Here is a 26,737-nt window from a genome sequence, read left to right as displayed (position 1 = left end):
GATGAAAGTTTTGTCCTTGAACAGGAAGTATGCTGAAAGTGATTATGCACTCTCTGTCTAGTAATAATGTGTGAAATTCAGAACATTCCTATCCTACTCTTTTTGTATTCTCTTATTTTCAAACCTATTTAAACTAGTATTGCCTAAATCAAATGATTAGTTCATTATAGTAGAGTTCAAGTTCATTTTTTGATTTTGAAAGACAGCACACGCCATCAAGATCTGCAGATCGGTCACCACGTGCATCCCATTGTCCTTCATGTGCAAATCAACGTCGCGGTTTTGATTGCGGTGGTCTGACTCACATACACACAGCTCTCCTCCTTGCCGCTGTCATAAATTCTGCACCTCAACGCCTTTGTTTCAGTTTCGATGCCCTTGTTTCTTCTCCGTTGTCTCCACCTTCTTGATCCAAGAACATGGTGGTGCGTCTTTGTCCTCTTCATTGTCTCCCCATAAGCTGTTGGTCAAAGTGCTTTCCTCAATGAATGAAGACGCTTCTGTTTCTTGAGTTTTCTCGCCATTTTGGATCTCCAAAATCATGTTCTTGATTTGATCCATGTCAGAAATTTTGCTGAGATTTGCATGCATCTTCTGTAAAATCTGTCTCTGTTTATCTAGCAATTTCTATATGGAGATCATACAATTTTACATGGCGCTTGGCGTCATAGTGATTGGTTGGACCAATTGTTAGGAACTCAAGAAGTGGATTCCAATAACAATCTCTCCTCAAGGGTTTCCCCTTCACAATTTTATTATTCACAATTACAATATTCGAAAGATATTCTCTAACCTTTTTGTTCTCCTATTTATTGACATACTGTCTAACTAATCCTATTAAAAGAACCGACTTTAGTAAGTTCTAGAACCTTGGTACTACTGTACTGTAACTACTGTGCACTAGCTGCACAGTATACTTGCTAAGCATAACTAATCCCTAAAATCTAGGAAACTAACAGATTTAGTTAGTCTTGTGAGTCTATGAATGGACTACGCCCCTTGTAATTAGCAACCAGTTAATACAAAAACAGAAAAGTAGAGAAACTCAGTTGAGATTTCTTTGTCTCAACATCTATGAATGTAGATTTCTAACTAACATGACATCAAAGTCTGGTTACGATCCAAGGACTTCTGGGATAAGATTTGATACCATCTTAGAATATAACTCAGCCCAGTCTTATCGATGCAGAGAGCCAAAAACCTGCCACCAATATTCGCCATGGCTCTGCCGTGGCCGATACCCACTCAACCCTACAACTCATAGTCTTAAGAAAAATGGTCTTTCATCATTATTGTTGGCATCTGCATGATGACTTTTGACATGGTCTTTATAGATTACACTGATGACATATTAATTAATGGATTTGTTTAGAATTTCGAGATGTGATAAAAACCATTCTTGTACCCTTACTTGATGGCATAATCTTTTGGGATAGTTGGTTCCTTACCTGGTATTGGAGCCTCCATGGCAATTTTATTTGGGTTTCAATAGTTGCTTCTTCCATTCTTCTAAATTAACCTTGAACCAGCATATAGTGAAAATTGATTAGTACATTGTTTGTGCTTTTTTAGCTTAAAAGGTTTGAGTGAGGGGGTGTATTAAGAGATAAGCCTTCATCCATCTTCAACCAAGAACATAAGTTTTGCGATAGTTGGTTCTTAATTGGACTGGGTATCATGGATTTCTATGGTACTTCGACCTATTTCACCAATCCAAATAAGGCAATAAGGAATAGCCAAATACAATGTGCTCATGAAGTAATAGAAAAAAAAATCAGGATTGTATATATTAGTCATCTGTGACTAGTCATGAAATATATTTGTAGTGATGGAATGAGGGTGTGTAAAAGGTTGATAGTGCCTCCTGTGGGCTTTGCTGACACTAATTGAAGCTTGAGGCTACGTAGACACTTGGTTGAATTTTGCATTGAATAACTTTATAGTTGGCCTATTTGTTGATGACCAAAACTGAATCTACTTATTGTAGGACATGAGTATAATGAGTAATTTTTAAATTTTTCTTACAATATCTTGCAGTAACTAATAGCTTTTTGTTGTTTTCGAGTCTATTTCCGGGCGGACCTTTCTGAATTATTTGTTTGCAGTGTTTTGGTTCACAGCGGTGGAGTTCATGGTGGTCACTACTATGCATATATACGTCCGACTCTTTCAAATCAGTGGTATGTACCAGTTTACGGAATCTTTTAAATAGTGACAACTTTTTTCGTACTCATCATTTTATAACTATTGTGCACTTTATTTTTTTTCCCCCATGAAACCTATATTTTTGAGATTATAACTGCTCTGCACTTTTTATTTTTTAATGAGATTATTTGTACTAAATAGCATATCACAGAATAATAGCAGAATAGTAGCAGTTGGTCCAAATTTTGCTATGCCATAGTGGTATAGCGTCACTCTATTGTTGATATCCATTTTAAAATGACTGGTTTTACTCTTATCAAATTGACTTAGTTCACAGAATTCCATATCCGTTTCTACTGTTACTTGAAATAATATTGCGAAAAACTGTCTTTTATCTAGATTAGGTGGCAAAAGTTTCATCATTTATGTTTATGGTTTCTGTACATAGTGCTGCAATGCTAATGACTATCCTTGTAGCCTGAATTGACAATTTGATGTATTTACATAAACTGCTGTGGGGCGGTGAATCTTAATACATTTGTGGTAAATAAGTTATTTTTACTACTGTTAGTAGTAATTTATATTCGTGCTATTAGTCCATTAGTTAAGCCCATTAGATTAGAATAGTCTTATATAAAGAGATTAGTGCTTGTAATTTTAACATACTTGAAATGTATTATTCAGTTTTAAACATGATATTAGAGTCATGTTTAAGATTCGGTGGACTACCTGCTATCAGATTTTCGCTATCGAGCCACCCACTATTTATTTTCACGTTCCAGATGTTATTTTGGGTGTGAGGGGGTTTAGTAAGAGTTTCACTGATAATATATGGACTGAACATGTCCTTATAAGTGGGGGCAATCCTCACTCTATAAGCCGGTTTTGTAGGATTGAGTTAGGCCCAACCACATTTCTTAACTTGACAGAAGAAACACGGTTCACTGCAGTGATACTGTTCATCCCCGAGACAGTTCATTGATGGAAACCCTTTTCATCGATGGAAACACTGTTCACAAAAAGTTCAATTGAAGTTTGCAGACTAGTTTGCTGGTTCTTTTTTGTTCTATTGTGTCAGACACATTTCTATGACATCCATCAATATGTCAGAAGGAGAATTGGTTCAACTCAACATAGACGAAGTAGAGAGGTTGAGATCCCTTCTTAGTAAGTTTGAGAAACCAATGGGTACTTCTATGTTGGTACATTCAGGTGGGTTTCCGTTTTCACTTCCTCTTGGTAAGTCAATTTTCTTTTGGATTTGATGCCTCAGATAAACTCTTTAACCAATATTGGATGCTAGATTCTGGAGCTACTAACCACTTGACTCCTTTACCTACACAGTTTTCTACTTATTCACCATGTACTAGCAACAAAAAAATATCAACCGTAAAAGGTACCTTATAACTGTAGCTAGGCAAGGAGATATCCAAATAAGCCCATCTATAATCCTTCGAAATGTTCTTCATTTTCCTAAATTGTACACTAGCCTAATTTCCATACAAAAACCTACGACCGACCTATCATGTAATGTTATTTTTTATAACAATGCTTGTGTTTTCCAGGACAAGAATTTAGGGAGGACAATTGAAAATGCTAGGGAATGGAATGACCTTTATTACTTGGATAACCAAAATATTCCTCCAAATCTATTCAACAATAACAAATCTTTTTATTCAGAATCAATTAAAATCAATAGAGAGAAGGTCCTTCTGAACCCTTGTCGCCTTGGTCATCCATCATTTAGAGTAATAAAACAATTATTTCCTTCATTATTTAAGATTTAGATGTGGAAAGTCTTTGTTGTGAGGTGTGTCAACTTGCTAAGCACAAGCGTGTCTCTTTTCTAGTCAGTAATAAAATGAGTACTTTTCCATTTTACTTAATTTATACCGATGTTTAGGATCCGTCAAATCTTATAAATATATCAGGTGTTCGTTGGTTTGTAACATTTATGGATGATTGCACTCAGGTTACTTGGGTCTACTTGTTAAAACAAAAATCTGAAGTTTGTTATGTGTTTCTTCACTTCTTTTCTATGGTTAAAAATCAGTTTGGTGTGAGTATTAAGAGAATTAGGTCCGATAGTGACAGATATTACTTTAACCACGATCTTAATTCTTTCTGTCAAGAAGAAGGTATTATTCATGAGTCTTCTTGTGTTAAAATCCCTCGACAAAATGGGATTGCTGAGAGAAAGAATGGTCACTTGTTAGACCAAACACGTGTTATGATATTCCAAAATAAAGTCCCTAAGAAATATAGGGATGAGGCTGTCTTAACTGCATTGTATCTCATTATCCTCATTCTATCCTGATGTGACTATTTCAAGTAATCTGATCGCTAGAATATTTGGGTGTGTATCGTTTGTCCATATCCACAATGATGGTAGAGGGAAACTTGATCCAAGAGCGTTAAAATTTGTCCTTATAGGATACTCTTCTACCCAAAAGGATTACAAATATTATCATCCTCCATCTCATAAATACTTTGTCCCTAGAGATGTCACCTTCCATGAACAAGAAAGTTACTTCCTTCAAACTCATCTTCAGAGGGAGAAATGTAAGTAAGGAAGATAAGTTTTCTCAACTTCCTAACTTTACTTTCGAACCGGAAGTTGAGACTGAAACTAGTGATGACAATGTTGAGACTGAATTTGATTCTGGAAAAAATGGAAAATGTTGAAACTGAAGTAAGATTTGGAAAGAATTTAGTATATACAAGAAACAAGAACATTCCTGACTCTACTCATATCTAAGAATCCAATTCGACATTACTTGAGGTAACTTCTCTCGACCTTTAAAGCACTAGTGATTCAATTTTTTAATTTTCTCATCAACAAACAAAATCCAACTCAATACTACCACTACAAGGATTTATATCTTCCAATTGCCTTTAGAAAAGATACTAGAAAATGTACTAACAAGCCACTTTATCTTGTATCCAACTAACTAAGTTTTGAACTTTTTTCACCCACCCATAAAGCATTCCTCACAAGTCTAAGCACTATAACAATACCTAACTCTTTATTTGAGGCATTGTCTGATAGAAAATAGAAACATGCCATGGCCTTGGAGATGGAGGCACTGAATAAGAATAATACTTGCGACTTGGTTTCTATGTCAAAGAGATCATACTCTATTTATCAAACATTCTGAGACAATATTGATAGGTTTGGGCTTTAAACAAAGTCAAGAAGATCACCAAAGTAACAATTTTATTAGTGTATATCTGGATGACATTATAGTAATAGGTGATGATGAGAAGGAGCAACAATTGTTAGGCGAACACTTAGCCAAGAAGTTTAAGATTAAGACCTTGGGAAAATTGTAGTACTTCATGGGAATTGAAGTTGTCCACTCTAAGAAATGAATCTTCATATCTTAACAAAAATACATTACTGATCTTCTACCAGAGACGTGTAAGACAACATGCAAGCCTACAAGCACACCAATCGATCCAAGTGTAAAGTTGGGGAACACAAAAGAAAATATTCCGGTTGATAAGGGAATGTATCAAAGATTAGACGGAAAACTTATATACCTATCATATACTAGACCAAATGTGCTTTTGCTGTAAGCTTAGTCAGCCAATTCATGCACCAACCAAAGGAGATTCATTTACAAGTTGCGTTATGAATTGTGCAATATTTAAAAGGAACTCTAGGTAGAGGACTTTTGTATGAACGAAATGGATGCGTTGTGGATAGAAGATCAACTACATGATTTTGTACTTTTATGGGTGGGAATATCTTGTAACTTGGAGGAGTAGAAAACAAAGTGTTGTATCTAGATCTAGTGCTGAAGCAAAATTCAGAGCAATGATAGAAGAGATATGTGAACTACTTTGGTTGAAAATGATATTAGAAGACTTGAAGATAAAGAGTGATGAACCAATGAGACTTTATTGTGATATTAAATATGGTATTAGCATAACCGATAATCCAATGCAGCATGATAGAACAAAATATGTTGAAGTTGACAAACACTTCATCAAAGAAAAGTTAAATAGTGGTCTTATTTGCACATACCTTCTCAACACAACTGCAAATCTTCTAACTAAGGTGCTGAACAACAATAAGTTTGAGAGGGAGTGTTGTAAATAAATTATTTATACTACTGTTAGTAGTAGTTTATATTCGGGCTTAGTCCATTAGTTAGGTCCATTAGATTAAATAGTATTATATAAAGAGATTAGTGCTTGTAATTTCAACATGCGTGAGATATATTATTCAGTTTTAAATAAATTATTTATACTACTGTTAGTAGTAGTTTATATTCGGGCTTAGTCCATTAGATTAAATAGTATTATATAAAGAGATTAGTGCTTGTAATTTCAACATGCGTGAGATATATTATTCAGTTTTAAACAATATTATATATCTGTTTTTTATTCCTGATTTTAAATTTGAAAATAAAATATGAATTGCTTGTTTCAGGTTTAAATTTGATGATGAACGAGTAACAAAAGAAGATACAAACAGGGCTTTAGAAGAGCAGTATGGTGGTGAAGAAGAGGTAATATTCTGTTTGCTGTTTTGTCTATTTTGTTTTTTTGACAATATCATGCTTGTTTCTATTTGCTTTATTTTTTTGTTTTTGACAGTTACCTCATACAAATCCTGGGTTCAACAACTCTCCTTTTAAATTTACAAAGTACTCAAATGCATATATGCTTGTCTATGTGCGTGAAAGTGACAAGGATAAGATAATTTGTAATGTGGATGAAAAGGACATTGCCAAACACCTTCGAGTAAGCTGCGATTCACTGATTTCATATGATTTTTATTTTGTATTTTCAACATAAAATGTATCCTTTTCAACAACATATTTTAGATAAGATTAAAGAAAGAACAAGAGGAAAAGGAGAAGAAGAAGAAGGAGAAGGCCGAGGCTCATTTGTATACCATCGTAAAGGTTACAACTCTAGCTCTCTCTTTCTCTTTATCATTATTGTTTATTCCTTTAGAGTGCTTTATACAGTATTGATATGAGTTCTAACTCTAGCTCTCTCTTTCTCTTTATCATTATTGTTTATTCCTTTGAGTGCTTTATACAGTATTGATATGAGTTCTTAAATTGACGTGTACTATTATTTTATTCATCTGTTGTCCTCAGATTGCCCGTGACGATGATCTGCATGAACAAATTGGAAAGGATATGTTCTTTGATCTTGTGGATCATGATAAAGTGCGAAGTTTTCGCGTCCAAAAACAGACACCCTTTGTAATTTTCAAGGTATGACCTATGGTTTGTCTACAATCTTTAATTTGTTGGATTATATAGAAAATATGATTTGGATCTTCATAATTATTATTTAGTTTATTTTATCGGCATATTTTATAATGTAAATATGAATAGTGTCTCATACATTTATTTGTTTTTAATGCGTAGAGCCTGTATGAAAGGAGTTTCATTATGTAGCTCAACCATGGTTTCACTGCCTTATGCATTTATTTTCTCTCATTCAACAGAACATATAAACCAAATTCCAACTAATGTGCCTGGTTATCCGGCCATATCACAAATGCTAATAATTACAAAATGCATGCCTACAACAGTAATTACATATAAACAAGATTCCCCTTCAAGTCAGTTAATGAATATCTATCATTCCCGATTTGTTAATAAATTGGTTCAATCAATCTGTTAGGATTCTCCCTTTGAGCTCGGAAATCCTCACTGAACAAGGATCAATTGGTATATCAGGAAATGAAGAAAACAAAAATTTGTATTAAGCAAGAACAGGAAACTCAATTATTAAGAGATACCCCTGAGGGCTATTTTAAGACTTGCTAACAGGCTAAACAACCACATACCAAACTAACTAATTTCTCTAACAACTCTTAACCACTCCATTTCTCTTTTATTTTATATCCTAACACCACTTGTTGCAAGTCCTTTGTTTTAACACCTACTAATTGGCGCTCAGAAGGGATCTAGGCCACTTTATTATAAATCCACCATCCAGTTTTCCTTGATGAACTATCAGTCTATCTCTGTGTTTTGTTTTGTCCAATCATCTTGAATAGGATTTATCATACTTTTTTTAATCTAAGCAAAAATGAAGTGCAAAGGCATCACTGTAAAGTAGATAAATTTCAACTATATTGGCACCCAAAAGCCTATCAATCAATTTTAGCGCAACCTTAATTTATTAAAAATAGTGAAAAGAAGTACAAAAAACATGGGGGAAATAAATCAAAATCCATGCAAAGGATCAAGAGCTATGAACTGGAACCTATAGCTTGAGATGTATTGTGGGAAAAGTTCTCCCCATTGAAGTGGGTGTTATAATTTCCGCCTTCGTTGCGGTTCACCTCTAGTCGCCTAATTGCGGTATTTGGTTTTCCTTCATTGCAGCCTCCAACACCTACATTGTGTTGGACTTGAAGGGGTGGATTTAGTCTCACATTGCTTAGAGATATGGCCTATGTAGTGTTTATAAAGCTTGGGCAAGCCTCACCTTACAAGCCGGTTTTGTAGTGATGAGTTAAGCCCAATCCAAATTCTAAGAGTGGGGAAGGTAGTCCCTCTACTGAAAATTGAAATGAGCAATGCCACAAGCAACTATTTTATTAACACAAGCATTATCTTCCCTAAAACTAAAAGATATCTAAAAAGCATTATCTACAACGTGAACGGTTTTTGATATGCCAAGGCACTAACTAAATATGGATTGTAAAAGGCAGTGACTAGTGACAACCCGAGAAAAATCACATTCTAGCTTGAGCTTATGCCTACCTTAGTGTGTATCAAGTTAATGAACCTCTCCATCAGTCTCTGTTATTGGACATTGTCAATATTGACAATCTCCTTTTTGTGCCCTATCTTTTTATATTATGCCCGATGGGAAGTGAGAACACATCTGGTTTGAATCTAAGCTTGCTTGCTTTCTGCGAAAAATCAATTACATGCTTGTTTTGGGTAATGAAAAATGACTTATTTTGATTAGGCAATTTCAATCCCCAAGAAATATTTGGGTTTCCCAATGTCCTTCATCTCAAACCATACAGACCATTAATCCACGAGTAATTGGTTCATCTTTTCCGTTAGAGCGAACATTTCCTTGTAATTAATGCCATTGTCTGAGGGTGTCCTTTTGTCATATGTTGAACTATAGGTGAAGGAGTGGAAAGAAAACCATTCTGGATCTTCTGTGTGATCAAGATATAGAAGTTCTGTGAGATTGAGATCTCCTTCTGGAGAGAAGAATGAATGAGAGAAATTTGTAATTTCTCTGTTGATCTTTTTTTTTGATTGAATTCTCTGTTGATCTTTGTTGCTGCATCCATATTCATACATGCAATTTTTGCCGTCAGTTGTCTAGGGAAGTAGCCTGTTTTGGTGAACCATGTTAAATTTTTCTTTATTTTGACTCTGCTGCATTTCTTTTGATCTTCTGTGTTGTTTTCAACTTTACAATTCTTGTTTCCTAGTGCTTCCATATCTATATTTTGCTGATATTTTGTTGGATTCTTGCAACATCTGTCTTAATTTTGAAAATTAGTACTGCCTGTAATTTTGAAATTTTTTCACATTTCCATCTATTTATAGCATTTGACTCAAGTTCAAGAGCAATATCTGTATTCATTAAATTGTTTCTAATCTGCTGTTTCCACACATCATTTACATCTAGATTCCTGATATATCTTTTCTACAATAGTATAGTAAATGTATTAGACTATTAGTGTGCAATCTTTTATGAGCTTTCTGCTTGGTAGGACCAATGATCTAATCCAGGCATAGTAATATTTATGAGCATTCTTTGTAGTTAGATTTCGAATTGAAGTTTGTCCAAACATGCGGCTAGTCTGTTCCTGTCAGCAGCTTAAGTAGCTACAAGCTTCTATTGCTTTAATGCCGTAACCTTCTTTCATGAATAAATACTATAATACATCATAGTGTCATGTTCGTTGTTTACTTCATCATCCCGTGATATTGTTGAATAATCTATTCAGCTTTAGATGTTCTACAAAACTAATTATGATTTGAAATAATTTCACATCTTTCTGATAATAAATCTTTGATCAGGAAGAAGTTGCAAAAGAGTTTGGCATACCAGTTGAGCATCAACGCTTTTGGCTGTGGGCAAAACGTCAAAACCATACTTATCGTCCAAGTAGGCCAGTGACATTTCAGGAAGAAACACAGTCAGTAAGTAGATCAAAGAATTTCCATTGTTTTGTTTCATAAATAGCAGGGTGGCTGGCAAGTCTTAATGAGTTTGACGTTAGTGGTGATAACCTCATTCCTAACCTTAGTATTATGTTGACCTCATTTTTTGATGAATATGATATTTTTGCAGTTGCTAGCAAAATTTGGGCCACAGCCACAAGTCTATTAATAAATAACAAAATGTAGATAAATTCCTCATATTTGCTAGAACTGTGTCACATTGTGCTTGTTGTAAAATAGTAATAGGGACCTGGTAATTTATTGAGAATTAGTATCAGACTTTCAAAGAAGCCCTGGCACTTATAATAGTAACTCGGTAATGTTGTTCGTAATAGTGACCTGGTCATTTATTGGGAAAAATAGAGGAAATTTCCTATAATTTTCTTATTGCAGATCTCTGTCCTAAGGTCCCATTTCTATCATAAATACATAGATTATTTGGTATACCAAAATAATTTGATAAATTAACATTTTATTATGTATACAATGGAATCATTTGGATAAATTCACATAAGTTCTTGTGTATAAGTTATTTCTTTAGTGAAATGAAAAACATGGTTGAACTATTCTTATATAAGCAATAAACTGTTCTAATATGCTATCTTGAAGAGCTTATTCAAATTTGCTAGAACCAAACAACTTATGGGATATCATAAGAGATGTTTCATAAGCACTCCCAAATACTTTTAACAAATTATTGTATCTGTAGATGAACCCAAATAAGTTGTTCATAAGCCAATCCAAACTCGTTGTTACTATAAACATATGTTTGTAAGTGGAGACAATCCTCACCTTACAAGCTAGTTTTGTAAGGTTGAGTTAAACCCAATTCAAATTCTAAGATGGTATGAGAGTCTTTCTTAGATCCGTTAGACCTTACAAGCTAGTTTTGTAATGTTGAGTTTAACCCAATTCAAATTCTAAGATGGTATCAGAGTCTTTCTTAGATCTGTTAGACCACCTGCTATCAAATTCTAAGATGGTATAAGTGGGGACAATCCTCACCTTACATGCCGATTTCGTAAGGTTGAGTTAGGCCTAATCTAAATTCTAAGATTGTTGCTTAACGGTATATTTGTCCATTACATTTGTCCATGTCCTAACATGTTTGTGTCCAGTCTGTCCTTAAACATAAATGTTTTAATATTATCAGATAAATTTTTTATTCTGCCCTCAAACTCCTAAAATGATGAATACACATTCTTCCAATATTTAATTGAAAATGACATGATAAAAGGTTTCAATAATAGTAATTGATAATTTCACTATAAAATCTTATTAAGAATAAGTAAAAGTAAATAAGAGAGCAAGAGTAAACATTTTGTGTGTGCGTATATTGAATGGTTACCTTCCTAATCATGACTTGTGACATGTCATTTTTATAATTGTAGGTTGGTCAGTTAAGAGAAGCTTCCAACAAGGCAAATAATGCAGAGTTGAAGCTATTTTTGGAAATAGAAAAGGGACAGGTAGTTTTTTTCTGTCATTTCGTCTTTCTGATAGTGTTGTAGTTGCTATTAGTATTTTTGTTTCCCTCTCCAACTGAGTCACTGCTGACATGGATTTGTTATTTATGCCTTACACAATGAATTAGGATTTGCGCCCTATTCCTCCTCCTGAGAAGTTGAAAGAAGAGTTGTTGCTATTCTTTAAACTTTATGAACCTTCAACTGAGAAGCTTCGGTACGTGCTTTACCAATTCCAATTAGGACCAATGTTTTCTTTGACGGATTATGACAGCCAGCTAAAAATCCTTAATATAAATATTGAGTTGAGGCGTATGGCATAAGAATGGTGTATATAATAGGCGATGCAGCCTATGGTGGCTGGTGCAGTATCCCCATGTCATAACACGATGGTAGTGCCATGGCGACGATTTGGCAGCACTGAAAGGATTGAAACTACATTACTTAATAAAACTTCATTTCCTTTTGTTTCCTCAGGTATGTTGGGAGGCTTTTTGTGATGGGTAGCAGAAAGCCAGCAGATATATTGACGAAGCTAAATGAAATGGCTGGATTTGCTCCGGATCAAGAAATTGATCTGTTTGAGGTTAGTCAATCTGCTTCTCATTTATAATTACCCTCCATGATGGCAATATCAATACTAGTGCGACACTACTTACTTTCTGCTGTGCATATTCAGGAAATAAAATTTGATCCTAAAATCATGTGTGAACTTGTTGACAAGAAGTGCACTTTTCGTGATAATCAGGTATAAATTATTGGCAGCTTACTGTATATTGGGTTTCCAGAGGTTTTGAGAATGTTAAGTGTTTTATATTTTTTATTTTGCTGCAGGTGTTTATTATTTGGCTTTAGATTAATATCAGCCAATGTTTTCTGTAAAGTTGTAATTTTTTTGTTTTCATGATTGTGCTTTGAGCAGCTAGAGGATGGTGATATTATTTGCTTCCAGAAGAACCTTCAAGCTGGCGAGGAACAGCAATATTGCTATCCGGATGTTTATTCATTCTTTGATTATGTGCAAAACCGTCAAGTACGTATATTACTAGTTAAATTAGCCTTTAATCTGATTTTTTTTTCTCTATCATTTAACTTGAGACATTGTTTCCTCAAACTTTGTCTCCATGCCTTAGGAAGCATGTGCAATGCAAAATAATTAGGGTAATTGTTGTGTAGAAACTTCTATGACCTCTATCTGTTGGGAGTTAGAATAGGGAGAATTAGTTAGAGGGTAGTTAGTTATTTGTTTAGTTAGAGAGGTACATTGGTCATTGTAAAATTTGTAATTAGGGTAGTGACTCTCCTTTATCATTTCTCAATCTTTCAATTGAAATATTTCTCCGCTTATTCAATTCTGCCTAGTTTTGGGAATTCTTTCTGTTAATATTTATTCTATATGCTATTATAAATAGAGGTGAGTGTAGTCCGATTTAGACATAGTAAATCACAAATTCAACATGGTATCAGGGAAGATTCTGATCATGTAGCTAAAACTCATAAATTCAACATGGTATTAGAGAAGGTTCTGATCATGTAGCTAAATTTTTTTTCCGTCAAGCTTCCATACTTTTCCAGCTCTTCAGCATCTCTTTTTCACAAGCCTCCTAAACAGTATATTATTTATTTTAGAAGGCCCTTTTTTGGCTTTTCGCAATGACACATATTTTTCTCGGGTGGATCCCTCAATGTCATTGGAGCAGCCACATCGTGATCCTACTTTTGTCATCCTTTCGACAAGTCTTCAAATTCTTTGCCATCCTGCCAGCGAGTTTAAAATTTCTTCTGCTGTCATTTTCGGCATTTCTGTCCTGCTATCTTTTGCATGTTCACTATGCTTCATCCAGTTATTCTCTTTTCTATTGGTGTGTTTCTCTCTGCATCCAATTGTGATTTGACCAATTGCTTCTTCTTTGGTGAGACTAATTCCTGAAAACCACCATAGCCTCCTTCAGAAACCTTCGAAGTGCACAACTTCCTTTGCTTCAATCACCTCCAGCGACTCTACAATTTTTTAGCTATAGTTCTGAAGTATATATTTTCTCAATAATACTTCCATCCATTGTATGATCTGAAATTTTTTGTGAATGATGTATAATCTGAAATTTTTTGTGAATAATGTATGAGCTGAAATTTTTTGTGAATTATGTATGATCTGATTGTCCCTGCACTTTCCCTTTCTGTTAAACTGACCAAGTGGATTTTTTGAACCAAGCCTTGGAGATTTGGAGATTGCTCAAGACATATAGAGACTTTTGTAGTTTGCACACAATTGGACCAAGTTTATCTTTGAAGCATGGAGGACTATCCATATATACTTTTCCCTCCAAGGCAACCATTGAGAGGCCAATCTAAGTTCACCACCAAGGAAAAGAGAACTCTAACAATGCTTTACTTAGCAACTAGAGTGAAAAGTTTTGAGTAGTCAATGATATATGTCTGAGTAAACCCTCACAAGACTTGTACCTTTTAACTGTGTTATCTAAATTATATTTTACAATGAAGACCTGTTTACATCCCACCATACTCTTCCTTGTCGGTAAAGTCGTGACCTTCCAAATCTTATTCTTCCCAAGAGCTTTCGTCTTCTTAAAACACCTTCCTTCCACTTCGTAACTTTTAGAGCTTCCTGTGCAGTTTTTAAAATTTCTACTGTAGTCAACTAAGTCAAATGCAACAAATGAAGAAGACAAATTTGAGTAGGACGCATATTTACTCAGAAAGTTTAGTGCAAGATCTTATACCTTTTCTAATCACTATAGGAACATCTATACGAACTCACAATGAATCGTAGGATCGGGAGAGGACTTATCCCTGATAGGATGATGCGTTGGCTTATCTCTTGGTTCAGATTCTTGGCCGGGCTTGAGAATGGGTTCCTCATTTCCCTTTTTGCGGTTTCTTCTTTCAAAGACCTTTCCCTTCCCAGTGAGACAACTGCTATTTAACATGCCTTTTGTTTCTTTAAATATGTCATTTTGTAGGCTGTCCTTCATTATTATTGAGATCAAGAACTTGCACATCATGGTTTTGATTTAAAGTTGTTGCCCCGGAATCTGTGGGGACCACGTTCACAATGGATTGGATTCCGATATGGAATCTTGGACATTTTCTTTTGGTGCACCAATACAAATCTCGGAATCTTGTGACAACACTATATCACTTAAAGCAATAATGTTTTCAAAAAAAGGAACCCTCATCAAAATTTCACCTGAAGATGAATGTCACTAAATAAAGGCTGGTTTTCAACAATAGTAACATCCATTACAAAAACTTTGTTTGGGTTGGGTCAAAACCCTTATGCCCCTTCTGAGTTGGAGAATAGCCAATAAAAAAATTCATAGGATGTTTTCATCTCACATCCTATTATAATCTTAACCATCTAGAGTACTACTCCAGGAGTACTCATTTAGTTATTCCAAAACCATCCTAGTTCTTTTAGCAATCATATCAACACAACTTGACATCTTTTCCCAGTATTCCTTAGTTACTCAATGATGAACTTTATCTCCACAATTTGACTATCTCAACATGCTCAGACCCCCTATCCCAAATTCTGATTCAGTGGCAGTTTGTTTTCTATGCATATATTTCCAATGGGGATTTCTTATGACTGTTTCTTTAGGTTTCCTTACTGTGATGTATTTCCAAAGTGGATTACCAGTTTCAGATGAACTAGAATTACATTTAAGAACGACAATAGTCTGCTTCGACTAGCATTGAATATGCAGAGCTATGTCTCTTTTGGGGCTGTCTTGCATTTTACTTGTGGTTCATAATGAACAGCATTAAATGGCTCCGTGTGTTTGATTTGATTCTACATTCCCTTGCAATTAGACATCAAATGTACTGAAAATAATCTTGCATTTTAGGTACTAGTTCTGTTTAGCCTACTATATCAAGCCCTTTTCAATTAATTACTTTGCTTTGATGTGCAGGTTGTTCGCTTTAGGTTTTTGGAGAAACCCAAGGAGGATGAGTTCAGTCTTGAGCTGTGAGTTTCTGTTGAACATATGATTTTTTAGTCTTTTTAATCATTTTATGTTAATCTAGCTTATCTTTGGTATTTCATTTCTGCTCTGTCATCATCTAGGTCAAAGCTTCACACTTATGATGATGTTGTAGAAAGGGTCTCTCAACATCTTGGTTTGAATGATCCTTCTAAAATCAGACTCACATCTCATAATTGCTACTCCCAGCAACCTAAACCACAACCTATCAAGTACCGAGGAGTGGATCATTTGTCTGACATGCTGGTTCACTACAATCAGGTTACTGATTGCAGCACATTTTTAATTAAAGATGCGGTTGCATTTTAGAATCCGTGCATAGTGTCGAATGGACTTATAACTGGTTTGGTTTTTTTTCCTAGGCTACTGATGTTCTATACTATGAAGTATTGGATATTCCTCTGCCTGAATTGCAATGCCTAAAAACGCTCAAGATTGCTTTCCATCATGATGCCAAGGATGAAGTTAGTACTGTCGATGGTTGCTTATACTTTATTAGTTTTTATATTTCTAACCAAGTTTTTGTCTGTTCAGGTGATGATAATTAGATTACCGAAGCATAGTACTGTGGCAGATGTAATTAATGATCTAAAATCAAAGGTAAAGCAGTAAACCTCATGATTTGTAGGCACATGCAGATTTTGTTCACACATTTAGACACATTTTCTTGTAGGCACATACAGATTATGTTCACACATTTAGACACATTTTCTTGTATTATGTTTTATCAGAGCATAGCTGACTGTATATTTTCTGAGAATACGGCAAATGCCTAATTGATATGATTGTTTATTTCAATCCTAATTACCACCAATCTGGGATTCTGCACAGCTAAGGAGTATTTACATCAAATAATGATGGCACTACTTCAAACTAGAGCTTACATGTCATATCACCAAACATGTAACAAAATATTCAACCCGAGGACCTCTTGAGAATTAACACACTTAAGCCAGTGGATCATTAGAACACACAAATTCAATAGTAATTTCTCCTTGATAAACCTTATCTCACAAATTAACAGTCTATCTCTATGTGTTAGTTCTTTCATGGATTTCAATCCCAAAAAATACTTGAGTTTTCCAAGGAGCCTTCGAATAAAACTCCCTTAAGAAATTGTCTCTTAATGGGTCATCAACATAAACAAGAATTGCCTTTAGTTTTCCTGCTGAGTTTTTGAAGAAAAGAACTCTTTGGCCGTGCTTGTAGCTCGGGACACCATTGATTTTGTAACTCTTCCAAACAAGACTTGGGTTTTCTGTTTTAGTTCATATTAAGTCTTCCTCAATCTTCACACTTTGTCTGTTTATTTGTTAGACCAAGTCCTAGACGAGTCCTCATAAGAAAGCATTTGTTGACATCAAACTGTTTTACCCACCCTGAGTGGGCTAAATTATAAAGTGAAATACGAACGATGTTCATCTTTATCATTCGAATGAGCATCTCATAATCATACCATAGGCGATCTAACTTTGATTTCTTAGGAGAAGACTCTAGTTGATGCTTTGGAAGGTAAATGATTTGGTTACAACTTCTGCTCTCATAAACCAAAAGAGAAAATCCAATCCATAACTTTGTTTTGTTCAAGTATTCAAGTTATACCCTAACAGTGCCAAGTTGTACACAAGGTGTGCCCGATTCATTGTTTTTAGAAAAGCAGCTTCATTGCATATCCTGTATTCACTAACACATATGAAATGCGTACTTACCCCAGGATACTGGGTACCAGGTATGCGTGCCTTAAAATTGAGGATGCATGCTTTAGAGCTTCAAGTTCAATGGTTCCTCTTGATATGCATGTCATGTGTAGTTCTAAGACTGAAATTGCCTTGTTTAGTTTTTCATTAATGTGACCTACATACGGAATAAAATTGTGGTATTCTTTCTGTGGACTGAGCTCATCCTCTTTTGTTGGATCGAATTCTTATGTTCCTTTTCAAGTGTAAATAATAAGAAAATAAACAAAATCCTGTGGTAAAGTGTAGTTTACATGATTATTTTGTTTTTTTGGAGTTGGAATGATTGCTCCTATCTTAGGGAGTAGTGTTGCCTGATAGGATTATGTATACAGCTTCTTTTACAGCTGCTCCTGGTTTGGCTTAAGAGATCAATATTTCAGATATGCAATGAGATAAGACAGCTCTTTTTGGCTGATTAGCTTAATAAACTCATTAGATACGTGTATTTGTTTATGTTTCATTTTCTGGACTGGGGATTTTCTTTTCATCCATCATTTTTGAAACAGGGATCGTGCTTACATTTGTTTAGGGTTGTTTTCTGGACTGCTGATTAGCTTAATGAAACCATATTGTTAGGGTTGTTTTCTTGTGTTATCATGCTTACATTTGTGACTGCTGGCATTAGTGGAAATTTCTAACTAATTTAGTTTCCCTCTGAAACAGGTAGATTTATCACATCCTGATGCAGAACTTAGATTGCTTGAAGTATTCAATCACAAGATCTATAAGGTGAACATTATATGTAGATTTTGAATTTTATTTTGAAATACTCACATTGGGCCATTATCAGTAAACATGATTTCCTAGAGTTGGTTAGTTGATGGTTCAGTGTCTTTATGAGGTGAAAAGTAGATTCATATAGTGTTCCTGAAAGCCACACACCTCTAATAGGGACAAGCACTCGGGCGATCCAAGATTAGTAAAGGGCTAAGTGTTGGATTGGGACTAGATTAGTAATAGTTAGATAGTTTAACCTGCTCCAAATGTAATTAGTATAGCACTCCTTCCAAATTGGGCCCTAAAGTGTTTGACCTAGTAATCTCAAGGGACAAGTTAAAATCCTCCAGAGATGGTTTTAAAGGGACCATTATTGTCGTTTAAATTAATAACCCTTATTGATGCAATTAAATGCCAAAGATAAAGTGTTTGACCTTGTAATCTCAAGGGCCAAGTTAAAATCCTCCAGAATGCTTTTAAAATGACTATTAGTGTCGTTTAAATTAATAATAACCCTATCTTAATGCAATTAAATGCCAAAGGTCAACAACGCCTAGAGTGAGAACTCAGAAAAGAAAGACTAAACTGTTTAAAATATTATCTTATAAATGATTGAAACTTGAGATTCACCCCGTGCACAAGATCAAAGTGGATGAGCTGGAGAAGCAATGGTATCCTCGTTGAACTTGTTCCTGAGTTCTAGAAATCTTGTAGAGGATCAGATTTTCTTAGAATGTCAGCCTTCTAATCAGTGTGGGCAACTTCTAAAGTGGATGAGCTAGAGAAGCAACTACTTTCCCAACACTCCTTCATGAACAAGAAAATATATCAATCTTCATGTGGGTCATGGAAACAGCCTATGAAGCACGAACACCTTTAGGAGTAGGCGTGATGCGGTGTCTAACACATGCCGGTGTTCAACACTTGCATGACACTTGTACGACACGTTTCGGAAAAGTCAGACAAGTATCTCCAAAAAATGTTTTTTTTCTTTGTTTCACCACTCTTCGAGTTGGACACGAATCGGTGTCCAACACCCGTAGGTCACTAATACAACGCGTGTCGGAAGTGTTAAAAGATGTACTGGAGCATCAATGAAGAACTAAAAGCATTAATTTTGATTAGAATATTTTTTACTCTTTTAATAATAGATTGATAAATAAAGATCAAATGATATTGTTGAGAGTCCCACATCGGATGATATATGGCCTGAACATGACTTTATAAGTGGGGGCAACCCTCACTCTACCAACCGGTTTTGTAGGGTTGAGTTAGGCCCAATCACACATTCTTAACATGGTATCAGAGCCTCATTTAAGATCCGGTGGGCCACCTACTATTAGGTTTCCACTATCGGGCCACCCACCATTTATTTCCACGCTCCAGATGTCCAGTCCTGGGCGTGAGGGGGTGTGTTAAGAGTCCCACATCGGATGATATATGGCCTGAACATGACTTTATAAGTGGGGGCAACCCTCACTCTACCAACCGGTTTTGTAGGGTTGAGTTAGGCTCAATCACACATTCTTAACAGATATTATCGGTGGAAGTGTCCGTGAGTTTATGCTTTATACGAAACAACACACTAGTTGTTATAGAGGATAATAAGGGCAGGGAAGGAGTGTCTAAATCCACAACAGTTCAACAGTGGTTTGAGCTTGTCAACAATAACATGTTTCAGCATTGGAGAGGGCAACTACTCTATGTTTTCTGGACCACATGAGATTAAGTTAGAACCATGGCGGATCCTGAAGTGGACCTGCAATCAATCATCAAGACCAACAACGCTATCTGCATCACAAAATCCAGTGAAGGAGAGAGGTTGATGCAGAAAGGAAAAAACAAGTTGCAGGCCATAATGCAGAGTACCCTTGAGATATGGCAAACTATATTTAACAGCCAGCCATTGGGTATGACTGATGTAACTAATTAACTGTGCTGAGTCAGCATTGTTAGGTTTGGCTATAAATACTGAAGTGTAACTAACTTTGAGAAACTGAAATCAGATTCAGCTAGATCTAACTAACTCTCTCTTCTTTCTCTTCTCTCTCCTATATCTCTTCTCTATTTTCATGCTTTTCTCAGTTTCTAATATCTTGACTTCAACTCCCATAAAATAGTCCAGGTTGCCAAGTTGTTTGAACAAAAACACTTGATGCAGCTTTTGAGTAATGATCTGAATCTAAGAGGATGAGCTCCCAATGATGATATTTATTAACATAAATATGTAAACAACTCAGGCAACAGACTACGGTAGCATCACTGGAAGTGAAGCCTTGAGACTTATCTATGTAGACTTCTTCATCAAGAAATGCATTAAAAAAAGAATTTACATCAAGAAGTAAGGGTTGAATAAGGCGAATGGAGACATGTTTGGTGGCTGGGTAGAAGGTTTCACTGAGATAATTAGAGGGAATGATGCATGCTCAAGACTACAAGACCTAAATCCACAGTATCTACGCTTTCTTTCCACTACACTGTCAGAGATAAACACTAGTTTCCTAGTTCATATACATGGCGGTTTTTGGGCTCCCCGCAATGATTAGAACTCAAACCTGCAGTTTTACCTAGTGTTATCAAATATTCGCCATGGCGGATATACATGGCGGTTTTTGGGCTCCCCACAATGGTAAATGTCAGTTGATATTGCTGGTTTTTCTGCCATAACCCTGAATGGCGAATTTTTGGCCCTCTGCCATGGACCGCTATCGACAACTGTTTTTTACCACAGCCTTCAAAAGGCATATATTGCTGTATGTACTTGGAATTATTTGTTACACGAAAGGAGACACTAGAGTTAGAAACCAGACAGTGTTGGTATTGAATACAGTGTTGGTAATCATAGCATTTGGTGGAGGATATTGCATCTGTCCTGGACGTGCTACTGTTGAGTTCTGATCCATGTATTGTTGGGGCCCATAGGAGGAGGACCAAGTTGAGTACCACTAGGAGGCTGTGAACCAGTGTAGAATAATCTGGTAACCCATTTAAGCTATGAGAACAAGAGGCACATGTGTTTGATGTTGCTGGTTGTAGTGACGGAGGCAGGAGTCAACTATAGTTAAAACACATAACAAAATGCTTCTTGCCAGTCTACCTTTACAGCCATGACCAAATACACCATAACCAAAACAGTTGTACCAGAAGGAGTTCATCTCTAAGGTGGTGCTTATGTGAGATTTATATGATTCCAAGTCTGACTTAGTGGAATTGAGGATGAATCAGCTCGAGCTTTGGATTAAGTCAGATAAATAGAGGTAGAGATATATTGATGGATGGCTTGAGCACATGGAAAATGATCCCTTAAAATAGTTCGAGCATCTACTGTACTAGTTCAAAGAGCTTGCATAAACTATGATGTCAATGTTGCAAAACTGTTCTTTTGCTTAGATCTCATGATTAATTGATGGAAAATGAAATTGACAAAGAAAGACTCTGGTTGCGATCCCGAAGATTGGGCGTTGACCATAAGTTCAGCTTTAAATGAAGACTTCGTTGGATAATAACTAACCAAGACTTGAATTTGTTTTATAATTTAGGTATTATGGGGGTGTCCAAGTCCCAAGTCAAATAATATGGGTTGTTTAGTGGAGCATTTAACTGACTTGGTTCTTCCCCCGTGATATCTAGCTTTTAAGGGTGGGTTCCTAAGATACTTATCATTATTATGTTCTATCTTTTATGTTGGGAAACACTTCCTTTTCCACTACCATATGCTTGAAGGCTTACTGAATAAGATACATAAAGTAGGGTCGTAGCACGATAATTTATAGTTGATATTGAATTTTTCTTTGTGGTCTCAATTTACTGACAACCTAATTGGTTCCTTTTATTTTAGACATCTTATCATCTATAACTTAATGCATATTTTCGTATAATATCAGTTATATGCTGCTGTTTTTATGGTTTCTTAATAATGAAGAATGATTGTGAAGATGCATCAGGTTTTTGGGAATTCTCATGATATTGTATGATCCATCTATTGCAGATTTTCCATGTCAATGAAAATATTGAGAATATTAATGATCATTATTGGACATTACGAGCAGAAGAGGTAAACTATATGCTGCTTTATATTAATAAATTGTTTTGTTGTCAGAATCTGGACTAGAGATATTGGAAATGACAGGTGCCCCAATCATATTAAACCATTTTTTCGTAATAAAAGCTGCATTATTTCTCTAACCATTTCATCTGACACCCTTAAACTTTAATATGCTATAAAACTACACTGTCCTCCATGTTTCTCTAATGCTTTGGGCTCTACTATTTTACATTTAGAATCCTTTTCATGGCTATTAAATTGTCTCACGATACTGTAGTTTTCAGCTTGTAGCGCTTGGTCAAATTTGGCTTTTGTACTTTTGCAGTTTCCGAGGAACCATTACTTGATCTTCCTTATTTTTCCTATCCATCAAACATTTAAATGTGTTTAAAAAAAGAATTTGCACTTCGCTCTGGATCATTTTTAAGCCAAAAGTCATCCCATCTAGAAATAGTGGACAGATATGCATTATAAATATTATTATTTGTGGAGATAATATCTCAGTCATTAATAATACTTATTATATGCATATATCAACAAATAAAAACAAGTTGCAGTTTGGATTTTCTATATTAAATTTGAACAGATCCAGTCTGGTTAAAGATGGTATTGCTTTGGATTAGATGATTTTATTTTTAGGCTGACCAATCCAAGTTAGGGAAATTCTGTGCTTAATGAGCACTTATGATGCAGCACAATAACCAGAACATAAATAAAATGACATCATCATATATAACACTTAATATGCGACAAACTAAAACATTATGAATGTACCAAGTATCTGTTTTATGTATAGAACATATGACATTGTAAAAAAATCTGATTATACTAAACTAAAAGCTATTATAAATGTCATAGCATTGCATTCTTAGATTCATTGCATATGCTTTGTCTTAGAACCAGACTGGATGTTTAAAAAAACCCATCAGTCTCTTTTTTCCAATTATGTCTCTAGTCTATTATCAATGCCATTTTTTCTGCAACGGTATGATGTCATACTTTCTCCCTCCTTTTATTATTCTCTAAATTAGTTTTTTTATACACATTTTACATGGGTTTTTTGTTGCCGCAGGTTCCGGAAGACGAGAAAAACCTTGGCCCTCATGATCGGATGATACATGTTTATCATTTTTTGAAAGACACTGCACAAAATCAGATGGTAAGACTAAATGCCTTGTATGTTTATAATTTATTTATTCAGTGCTTAAAATCTGTGTAAAATAAAATTCGTCTTCAACAAATTGAAGTTTGTTACTACCTCTAAAATTTTCTAATATTTTGTTTTTGGGGTTCTTTGGTAATATCAGCATGTTCAGAACTTCGGAGATCCGTTCTTCTTGGTTATCCGCGAGGGTGAGACATTAGCTGAAGTCAAATTGCGGGTACAAAAGAAGTTACAAGTTCCAAATGAGGAGTTTTTAAAGGTAAATATTTTGAATGTGATTGAATTATCTGCTCCTATTATTATGTTTTCAATTCTGATACAACCATCCCCATTCTTAGAATGTGAGTTGGGCCTAACTCATCCCTACAAAATCGGTTTGTAAGATGAGAATTGTCCCCTCTAATAAACAATACACAAACCATATCTCTAAGCAATGTGAGACTAAATTCACCCCTTCAAACCCAACACAATGAAGGTGTTGGTGGCTGCAATGATGGCAAGCCAAATGCCGCAATTTAGGCGATTAGAGGCGGACCATAATGAAGGTGGAAATTCCAACACACCCCTCACGCTCTGACCTCAATGAAGCCGAAACATGGATGATGCGGGAAACCCAACAATTGATTTAGGATAGGCCCGGATACCATCTTAGAAAATTTGGGTTGGGTCTAACTCATCCCTGAAGAACCGTTTGTAAGATAAGAATTGCCTTCACTAATAAATACAACACATACCATATCTCTAAGCAATGTGAGACTAAATACACCCCTTCACACCCAATACAATGAAGGTGTTGGAGGCTGCTGTGAAAAGGCAAGCCAAATGTCGCAATTAAGGTGACTAGGGGCGGACCGTAATGAAAGCGGAAATTCCAACACCCATGTTGGTTAATTGTGTACAATAGACTTGTAAGCTCTTGAAGTTGTCCAGCTTGTTGTTAGCTGGTAAGAATATGTATGATTAAAAAAATATCTTTTTTTGTTAAATATTATATATGATTAAAAAACTAGTGACATGCTAATAATATAATTAAATATTATATATGTATATTAAAATAATTCACGATTCAAGTCTTAAATCAAAATGACAGAAAAGCGGCTAGCTACACAGACAGGTGAGATTCATGCTCCAAATCAGGAAAGAGCAACGTTTACCAGTACCGGGGCAATCGCCTTCACTAAGATTTTAATCTTTTTCAAATATATACTAGTTTAGTATAACTAGCCATAGTGTGAATTGATTTTGAAACACATCATAAAATAGTTGAGCTCGAGTGAATTTTTAAATTTAGGTATGATATTGAGGCTATGTTTGAACTGGTTTCTCTATGATGCGGTTCTGTCTGATATGTATATATAATTTTTATTTGCAGATACATAATTTATTCTAATGATATCTTTGTAAACTTCATGTTGTCAATCTCATTCCTGGCAGCTGCAAATAAGCTTTTAGGTTTTCAATAATGATTATTAAAGAGTATTGCTTCTCTGTCTGTTTCCTGCAGTGGAAGTTTGCGTTTGTTTCACTTGGTCGTCCTGAGTACCTTCAAGATTCAAACATTATTTCCAGTCGGTTTCAGGTAATGTCATTTCTCTCTGCTCTGTAATTACATCTTTTAGTTGTGCTCTGTTTCTAAGCTTGAGAGGCTGTTTACGAAAATAGGAGTCGGCTTTGTTTTAATTACTAGATTTAATAATACGCTGTACTATTATTTGGTTTCTTAGAGAAGAGACATATACGGCGCATGGGAGCAATATCTGGGACTGGAGCACACAGATAATTCACCAAGAAGATCATATACAGCCAATCAGGTAAAATATTATCAAGCAACCATTTCCTCCTTCCTTTGAGGTATAATATATGCCTTGTCATGAAGTAGATATATATTGTAGATGACAATGAGTTAGTGGGTATATTTTACATACAATTAAGGTGCACTAAAAAATAACGGAAGAGGAAAAACTCATTTAAACACATCCAGACATGAATCATGCAATATATTGCCTACACATTCCAGCACTTTGGTGATGTATCATATCTCCCAAATGTTCTTCTCCTTACCATGCAAGACAATTTTAACATGAACGCAGAATCCCTTCCCCATTCAAAACTTTTGTTCTTAATTATAAGAAAAAGAGGATAACCATTACTAGCCTCAATAATTGGTAATTGAGTTTTACTCTATGCACTTTGGAGCATGTTAGTTCAAAATATATATAATAATGGCAAGACAGATGATTGTCATGTCTCAGGAATTAATTTCATTTGTGGATTTTAAAAGCCTATAATGATTATTTCTTAATTTTGCAGAATCGTCATGCGTTTGATAAACCAATAAAAATCTACAACTAGAGGAAAGCCTGTATCATCTTGATCAGTCAATTTGGTAGTACTATGTCCGGCGGCAGTTGAAGCTTTGTCGTGGTAGAAAAAAGCACAGTGAAGCTGTATATCTCCTTCTGAGTAGTCTGTCCCAGTCCATTTTTCTGTTCAGTTGAGGAGGTGATGAGTATAGCCTTGAATAGTGATTCAAACACATTTACACCGGAGCAATTTTAGATGTTTTGAAGGTTGATTTTATATTCCTTTGTCATTTGGTACATAAGATTTTGGGTTGGGTTTTGTATAGAAAGTATAGGTATAGGTATATACTTAAATGTTTTCTATGGCCCGGTTCACCCATTGTGAGATTTTCACTTTGCTTTAGTTGGAGATGGTGCTTCGAGTGGCTGGGGAATGTGTATATGCTTCCTACAGGGTCTGACTTGTAAAAATTTTCCTGTGCTTTTTGTCACCTTAATTATTGAGGCTTAAAGCTGTGTTAGTTAAAGGACAACCTTACCTTTTATTTCTCATCTTCGATTAGCCGATTGTATGTGGAGTTTGCTTTTGCCTCTACTACAACTTGGGTTGTATCCGTTGTATCTGATAAGCACTCGACAAAGGATTGGAAATGCGTTACATATTTTGGATGCATCTATACACTCGTGATCTTCCAAATAAAATATTAACTTCGTTGAAAGAAAAAAACTCAAGTTTTGTATTCTAGGGATAGACAGACTAGTAAATCCCTAGGATTCAACACTACAGGCTGATTCTTAATCATCCAAGGTTTCCGTTCCGGAAGGTTAATATCAAGAGAGTTGCTTCTCCCCTTTATGTTATAAAAAAAATTCATTGTACGTTTTTGAATCATGTGCCCATTGATTGAAGTACACTTTTAGATATAATTTTTCGGATCTACATCTTTGATTGTTGGTAGAAGTCGGTTTAACA

The 26,737-nt window shown here is 35.3% G+C and overlaps 1 protein-coding gene across 1 annotated transcript in view; it reads left to right on the top strand.

Annotated features, from left to right (window-relative positions):
• Nucleotides 1-26,309, top strand: part of LOC127098162 (ubiquitin C-terminal hydrolase 12) — a 32,702-nt gene extending 6,393 nt beyond the window's left edge. The window contains exons 11-32 of the mRNA XM_051036671.1: nt 2,106-2,180; nt 6,584-6,662; nt 6,751-6,897; nt 6,981-7,061; nt 7,263-7,382; nt 10,179-10,301; nt 11,714-11,791; nt 11,917-12,005; nt 12,266-12,374; nt 12,468-12,536; nt 12,711-12,821; nt 15,724-15,779; nt 15,879-16,056; nt 16,158-16,259; nt 16,330-16,395; nt 18,198-18,263; nt 22,240-22,305; nt 23,369-23,455; nt 23,604-23,720; nt 24,966-25,040; nt 25,186-25,272; nt 25,772-26,309. Of these exons, the coding sequence (XP_050892628.1) occupies nt 2,106-2,180; nt 6,584-6,662; nt 6,751-6,897; nt 6,981-7,061; nt 7,263-7,382; nt 10,179-10,301; nt 11,714-11,791; nt 11,917-12,005; nt 12,266-12,374; nt 12,468-12,536; nt 12,711-12,821; nt 15,724-15,779; nt 15,879-16,056; nt 16,158-16,259; nt 16,330-16,395; nt 18,198-18,263; nt 22,240-22,305; nt 23,369-23,455; nt 23,604-23,720; nt 24,966-25,040; nt 25,186-25,272; nt 25,772-25,813 (2,023 nt within the window). The 3' untranslated portion in view covers nt 25,814-26,309. The remainder of the gene's footprint in view (nt 1-2,105; nt 2,181-6,583; nt 6,663-6,750; nt 6,898-6,980; nt 7,062-7,262; nt 7,383-10,178; nt 10,302-11,713; nt 11,792-11,916; nt 12,006-12,265; nt 12,375-12,467; nt 12,537-12,710; nt 12,822-15,723; nt 15,780-15,878; nt 16,057-16,157; nt 16,260-16,329; nt 16,396-18,197; nt 18,264-22,239; nt 22,306-23,368; nt 23,456-23,603; nt 23,721-24,965; nt 25,041-25,185; nt 25,273-25,771) is intronic.
• The last annotated feature ends 428 nt before the right edge of the window (nt 26,310-26,737 follow it).

Source organism: Lathyrus oleraceus, chromosome 6 (assembly GCF_024323335.1).
Source record: "Lathyrus oleraceus cultivar Zhongwan6 chromosome 6, CAAS_Psat_ZW6_1.0, whole genome shotgun sequence".
NCBI classification, from domain to species: domain Eukaryota; kingdom Viridiplantae; phylum Streptophyta; class Magnoliopsida; order Fabales; family Fabaceae; genus Lathyrus; species Lathyrus oleraceus.
Note: the sequence above shows the minus strand (reverse complement) of the source record. Positions and strands in the feature narration are given on the sequence as shown.